Genomic DNA, 7064 nt, shown 5'->3' with positions numbered 1-7064 from the left:
AGGCACCCACCACCACACCTGGCTAATTTTTTGTATTTTTAGTAGAGACAGGGTTTCACTGTGTTGGCCAAGATGATCTCAATCTCCTGACCTCGTGACCCGCCCGCCTTGGACTCCCAAAGTGCTAGGATTATAGGCATGAGCCACTGCGACCGGCCTTTACTAAATATTTTTAAAGAGAAAAAATTAACCTACAATTCTGTGCCCCGCCCCCCACCAGCACCTCCAGTGTGGATTTCGTTTCTCCCTTGTTGACTCACACACACTTGGACCTCCACTGGCATGACACAGTAAGCCTGCCAAGGTGGTGGGAGAGAAGCGCCCTGCGCCCCATGTGGGGAAGCAGAGGGAGGGAGAGGCTCAGCTGCCTGCACAGCCCAAGAGCAGCTGATGTGGAATCCAACAACTCCTGTGACCCCTACAGTTTGTAGTCACAATAGCGAGTGTTTGCTGACTGCTCCGGGTGTGCAGGCACAGTAGTAAGAACTTGTTAAGCATCATTTCATCCAGACCGGCAGTTCTCAAAGTGTGATCCCCAGTCGGCGAGCATCAGCATCACTTGGAAACATGTGAGAAGTACAAACATTCTTGCCCCATCCCGGATCTGCTGAATAAAAAACCCAAGGGGCAGAGCCCAGCAATTTGATTCCAGCAAACTGATGCAAGCTCAAGTTTGAGAACCACAGATCTGCCCACAACAATCCAACAAGGGAGGTTCTCGCTATTCCCACATCACCAATGTGAAAACTAGAGGCTGAAAAGATGAATTTGTGGGCAGCTAGTAAGTGGCAGAGCCCACACTGGAACTCGGGCTTATTTGGCTCCAACCTCCATGAAGCTATCCTGCCCCTCCCCACCCAATACTAGTGGGCCCCCAATATCATTCTGCCTGGGTTGCCACATACAAAACAGCGCCTCCTGCAGTTGTGCAGTGGAAAGCCTGCATGCCCTGCCCTCCCCGCTCCCTGCCGCACCCTTACACAAAAACACTGAAGCAGAATGTCTTGCCCCTGTGACCAGTTTCCAGCCATGCTCCTTCTCCCCTGCTTTGCCCTGCCTGGAGTCTCACTTGCTCTTGTAGTCCTCCACGACATCCTGCATGCTCCTGACCTCCATGTTCTGGCGCATCTGCTCCGCATTGAGAAAATCCACCTGCCTCTGCAGGCCACCGATGTAGCTCTCCAAGAGCGGCTCCAGATTGTTGGTCCAAGTTGAGGTGTTCACCTGCTGCAGCAACTCCCATTTTGTTTGTAGTACCTGGTTCTGCTGCTCCAGGAATCGCACCTAAGAGCAAGAGACCCCAGTCCGCCCCAGGCCAGGGGTCAGAGCAGCTCCCCCGTGAGTAGCGAGATCCATAGCCCCACAACACATCCAGACCTCAGAGAATCAGGATGGCCCCTCCAAAGATCAGAGAGCTTCCTTTTCTCTGGGATCGAGACTCACAGAGGGCAATGTGGTTTCTGACGGCCAATGGCTGTAAGGTCAACTTGCCTAAAATTGACACTAAACTCGCTCTGGTTTTGAAGGTAAATCGCCCCCAACAGTGTGCCTTCATTTACATCACAGAGCGCTCAGCCTCCACACTCAATTTATCCATGCCAACCTAAGGAAATGGTGTTTCGGAGCATCTGAGACACTGGCAAGCCCAAGGTCTCCTTTCACTTTGTGGTCAAATGCGTTATGTGACAGAGGAGAGGAAGAAAGAAGAGACGGGGATCAATTTGGCTTAGAACATCAAACGAATTCCTGAGCAAACTTGCTTGGGTGCCCCTGCCCTGCAGCCGCCACCACCGCTGCTGTCTGCCAAGATGTTTGTCAGGGAAGTAACTCATTTAAAAGCTTTTATAATGAAGACAGAATTTTAAGGCAAATGTTCTCATTTTTTTTTTAAGTCTAATGCATTCAAGTGTCCCAAAGTGAGGACTTCGGGTTTTCAGGTGTTTGAGAACTCCCCACTTTTTTATTTCCCGGGAAATGGAAAGTGGACACCACCCGGTATTTTCACCGCCTCTTCTCCCAAAACTGTGGATATGAAGGTTAGATACGGGGTCCAGTGAGATGGCTGGCTTGTCCTTCGCATGGTAATGACCAGCGTCCCCCTTTCCTCTGCCGGTTACACACTGTGGAGCCTCCGCTCCAATGCCCTGATAGAAGCAGTGGTACCACCTCCGGACTCTGCTCTGATGCACACAGGAGTGCACGTACAAAAACACACACCCTCCACAACCTGACTCCTTTATACCGGTGTCTCCCCTGGGCAAGTGCAAAGGGGCAAACCCACTGCTTTGTGTGGTCAGAATGGAACCCTGAAGACACTCCCCTCCTATGTGACACTAACGAGGGTCCCCCAAGTTCCCCGGCCCTTGAGACTATGCCCATCTGAGGGGCCAACGCTAGTTAGTTCCCTTTGGATTCTGACTCTAGGCTGGAAAATGTTTGCAGACAACACCATCTCCCATGGCTCACTTTTGCTAGCCTTATCAAAGCAAGAGATTAGGCAAGCGGCTTTCCCAGGCTTGTCAGCAGAGCTTACAACACCATGAGAAATTCCTGCCACTCTCTATTTTTACTCTGTGGTGGCACTCCCAGGGCGTGGAGAAGTCAATTCAGCACTCATTCACTGTGCTCAGTGGCAGCGGCATTGTAGGGACCAAAAGAAAGAATCCTGTGGTCCCGTGGAGAGTCCACATAAAACAATGAGGGAGCAGTGAGACAACTCTGAGTGCGCTGGCTGTAGCCCAGGTACCCACCCGCAATATCCCAGGAGCTCATAGAAGACATTGTGGTTCCCATCAGGCCACCCAAACTGCAAATGCAGAGTCTGGCTACAGGGAGCACCTTAACCACAGGACAATCAGTGAAAGCCATTGTGTTTTTTCCCCAGGTTCCTCAAAACACTCGTCGTCTGTGTCCCACCAGCAAAACTCAAGGGCAGCTCGGCTAGCACCGATGGGATGAAGCGTGCTGCTGAGCTGCCTTCTCACCCACCCCCTACTTCAGTGGTCCCTCCCCTGCACAGGGACCTCCCAGTGCCCCCAGCACCCCGGGTCTTCCCAACTCTGCCCAGCAAACTCCTACTCACCCTTAGCCCTTAGTTGAGGTGGCATCTCACCAGTGTGTCCCCTTGGCAGCCCCTTGTTCCTTCCCTCTCTAGATCCTCTGAGACTTGCAGTCATGTGGCAGTGTGTGAGCATCTGTGTCCCAGGCTGCACTGAGACCCCATGAGGGCAGGCCTATGTCTACTTTGTTCTTCAGAGGATACAGTGGACCCATGGACACACAATGCCCAACACAGAGAAGACAAAAAGTGCTGTGCACTCATGAGGCGCAGAGGTTTTAGAATCGCCTGCTGCTGTGGGCTCTCCAGGCCACTCGCCACCCCTGGCATAGAGGCCTAAGGGTCAGCTAAGCAAGGCCAGACCAGTGTCCAGGGGGAAGAGCTGGACCCCTCCTTTCCTTCCTGAGGCCCTGTCCCCTTGTCACTGGTTCCAGAAAGCCTTTGGCTCCGTTTCCACTCTCTGAGCACCCAGCCCTGACCCCTGAGGGGCTGACCCAATTTGTCATCCAGCAGCTATTCATTGAGCATTTCCCATGTGCCAGGCACTATTCTGGGTGCTAGGGATTTGGTAATAAACAAAATAGACAAAATCCCTGCTTTCTAAGAGTTCACATTCTATTTAGGGGATAACTGTGACAAAATAATATGCAAAAAACACAGTCCTCACAGGGCTGCAGGGACTGCGGAGTAACACAGGGCTGGGGCATCGGAACGCAGAGGTGGTGTCAGGAAGGAGCCCACTGAAACTGTAGCATCTGAGCAAAGACCCACAGGAGCTGAGAGGAAGCCGGGCCTCTCTTTGCAGGGAAGAGTTTGAAGCAGGGGGAACGGCCAGTGCAAAGACCTGGAGACAGGACCGAGCCTTGGAGGCTGGTGGGCGAGAGGAGAGCAGGAGAAGAGGCAGAGGGGCGCAGGACACTGCAGACAGCAATGAGTCAGCGGCCTGGGGCTGTTTTCCAGGCCTCACTCTGCTCGCTAGCCATTGCAGCCTGAAAGCTGGTCCGCCCAGGGAGGGCAATGTGATTTGATTCCACAAATGCAAGTGTGGGGTTAGCAGCAGCTGTGAGTTGAAGGGCAGATAATATAGGGACTTGTATGATTTGGGATTTTCTTCCAATTGAGACAGGAAGGCATTGAAGGGTTCCAGTGGAAGAGCCGTGTGACAAGCTTTTAAAGGAGGGCTCTGCTGCAATAGGCTATCCAGGGTCAAGTGTGAAAGCAGGAAGACCAGTTTGGAAAGCAGAGTCGGAAGTCACCTGTCATAGAAGCCTTCTCCCTTCCAGCCAGGCCACAGCCCACCTGGCTGAGGAGCCTCTCCTCAGTCATCATAGGCCGTGCCCTCACAAGGGCAGGAGGCCAAGATCTCCTGCACATTAGCCTCTGCCCTCTGCCCCATGCTATACAACTGGCAGACATCCTGTTCATGGCAGGGGCCATCATCGCATGAGCCTCAGGAGGTCAGTTGCCAGTGGCCTCTGGTCATTTCCCAGCCCTCCCTTCTCCTTGCTCCTCTCTTGGCCCAGCCATGACCTCCCAGTAGCGACTCCTTGCTCCAGTGAAACCCTCTGACCCCTGTCTGTGCCTGAAGTGTGGTGATACTTAGCCAGATTTCCCACGCAGCATGATCAGAAGCCACGAGGGCACACTGCTGTGTTGCGCTCCTTTTTGGCAGCCTTTGGGCCTCGGCACAACCACCCTCCCCCACCCACTCACACACTGTCCCATCTCCAGCCTCTGCCCAGGTATCAGAGGTCTGCCCTACCACCTAGCATGGCCTCTGGCCACAGCTACCCTGCAGTCAGGCCACAGGTCAAGCCTGGCCTCAGCACTGAACTCCTGTGAGGACTGAGGGAAAGTCACTGAGTGTTCAAGTGGCCCTGGTGCTCCGTGGGGCTTCCCACTGCATCCCTGAAGGCAAAGTTCATCCTGGGGAGGTACCGGTGGCCGCTATGCCTCCACCTCCAGACAAAAGGAGATGTTAGGGTAGGTCTTCACCATCTAGTTCACCAGTCTCTGCTGCTGCTTGGTACCTAATCTGAAGTTTCAACTGGGAACGAGGGACAGGGGCTTCTGTGTCTCCATCTGGCCCATGCTTGGCCCTTGATGAGCCAAAAGGGGGAACTCAGACAGAACCCTGTATTGCATGCTATTGGCTTTAGCCCAGAGAGATACCCACCACCGGGGCATTCACCATGTGCTGCCTGCTTCTGCTGCCCTGGCTCTATGGCTTTATCTCCGCTTCTCTCCTGTACCCCCTGGTATGCCATTTTCTCCAGGAATTGTAACCGTTTGAAATTCCCTACAGGTGTCACACTTTCGTGCCTCCTGGTCCTTCTGCCTGAAAATCCTCTCTGCCCTAAGAACCCATTTAACTCTTCCCCCACCTTCCAGACTCAGCAGGCAGTGCTCATGACACCCTCCTTTGAACTACCATGGCCCAGAGAGTACTACCCCTATTCACACACTTCCCACACACTGTTGTAATTTTCTCCCCTTTAGACGTGGGCTCCTTGGTGGTAGGACCTGTGTCCTAGTCACCTGTAGCACTTGGCACAGTGTCTGGCCTATCTAGAAAATATTTGTGGCCTGGATGGGTGGATGGATGCATGGGCGGATAGTTGGGTGGATTGATGGATGAGTGAATGAACAAATGTGTGTGTGTATGTGTGTGTGTGTTTGTGTGTGTAAATGGATTGTGTGGATGGGTGGGTGGGTGGATGGATGGATGAATAGACTGAAGAATGAGTGAATGGATGGATGAGTGTGTGTGTGTGTGTGTGTGTAAATGTATTGTGTGGATGGGTATGGATGGATAGATGGGTGCATCGGTGGATGGGTGGAGGGAAAATGAATAATTGTGAAAGAGAATGAGGGTACTACACCATGTATCCATTGAATATTTTTACACTGCTTATCTCCTTTCCTGCCAAAAGGAAATGATAGAATTAAATCCCCACAAAAAGAAAAACTGAAGCCCAAATGAGGTAAATTATTTCCTAAGGTCCCAGGTATCACCACCAAGCTGAAGCAGCACGATGTGGTGAGAGGTGGCAGGGTACAATCCCTCTCAGTCATTGGTCAGTGACTAAAGACCCTCCCTGCCCCTGTGGAGCTCACCTTGTCAATGAAGGAGGCAAACTTGTTGTTGAGAACCATAATCTGCTCCCGCTCCCGGGTCTTGATCCTCTGAATTTCAGGGTCCACCTCCAAGTGAAGTGGCTCTAGGAGACTCTGGTTAACAGTCACCTCTTGGATGCCCCCAGGAGGACAAGAAGGACCAAACCCCCCAAGCCCAAAATTGCTAGCCCCAAATCCAGCACGCCCAAAACCACCTCCTCCAAAACCACCACCTCCAAACCCACCCCCTCCAAAGCCACAAGCCCCAATGCTGCCAACCCCAAAGCCTCTGCCCCCTCCAAATCCTCCTGCTCCCCAACCCTGGCGGAAACCACTGGCGCTCCTCCCCACTAGATTAATGGAGATGCTTTTACTGCCACCCAGATTGTAGAGGCTCCTAGAGCCAAACGCCCTTCCATGGCTCCCATATCCACCACCACCACACCTCCCTTGAGCATGACACACAGAACCCACAGCCCGACTCCCACCACCGGAGGCTGCAGAAGAGCTGGCACTATAAACCCGCCTGCTCCTTGAGCTGAACGCGGACTGAGAACTAAATTGGCGGCTCATGGTTGCTGGAGCATCCAGAGAAGCAGACAAGAGAAAGAGTCTGGCAGGAAGGAGGCAGAGACCAGAGAGGAAAGGAGCTCTGACTCCTTTGGAAGGGATCTGGCTCCGTCTCTCTATATATATACACATGCACATTGCTGGGCTGGGCACCTTTAGAATCCTGAAAGGGGTGTATTAATGTTTAGTTTGCCTGCCAGCAACATCTGTTTAAAACCTCACACCTATGAGTTGCAGGAATTAGATTGCAGACAAACTTCCCCAACTCGATCATTTATCATTCATCTCCTGCCATTTAGAGATCAGAGTGCAGTAGTCT

General features: G+C 52.6%; 1 protein-coding gene across 1 annotated transcript in view; it reads right to left on the bottom strand.

The window, feature by feature from the left end:
* The window catches only part of KRT77 (keratin 77), a 13918-nt gene extending 7095 nt beyond the window's left edge, over window positions 1-6823 (bottom strand). Inside the window, exons 1-2 of the mRNA XM_032293107.1 lie at window positions 6176-6823; window positions 1070-1284 (exon numbers count right to left, since the gene is read on the bottom strand). Of these exons, the coding sequence (XP_032148998.1) occupies window positions 1070-1284; window positions 6176-6748 (788 nt within the window). The 5' untranslated portion in view covers window positions 6749-6823. The remainder of the gene's footprint in view (window positions 1-1069; window positions 1285-6175) is intronic.
* Between the last annotated feature and the right edge of the window lie 241 nt (window positions 6824-7064).

Source organism: Sapajus apella, unplaced genomic scaffold, assembly GCF_009761245.1.
Source record: "Sapajus apella isolate SASKATOON/1434 unplaced genomic scaffold, GSC_monkey_1.0 scaffold2, whole genome shotgun sequence".
NCBI lineage: Eukaryota > Metazoa > Chordata > Mammalia > Primates > Cebidae > Sapajus > Sapajus apella.
The sequence above is the reverse complement of the archived record's forward strand: the minus strand, read 5'-3'. Positions and strand labels throughout refer to the sequence as shown.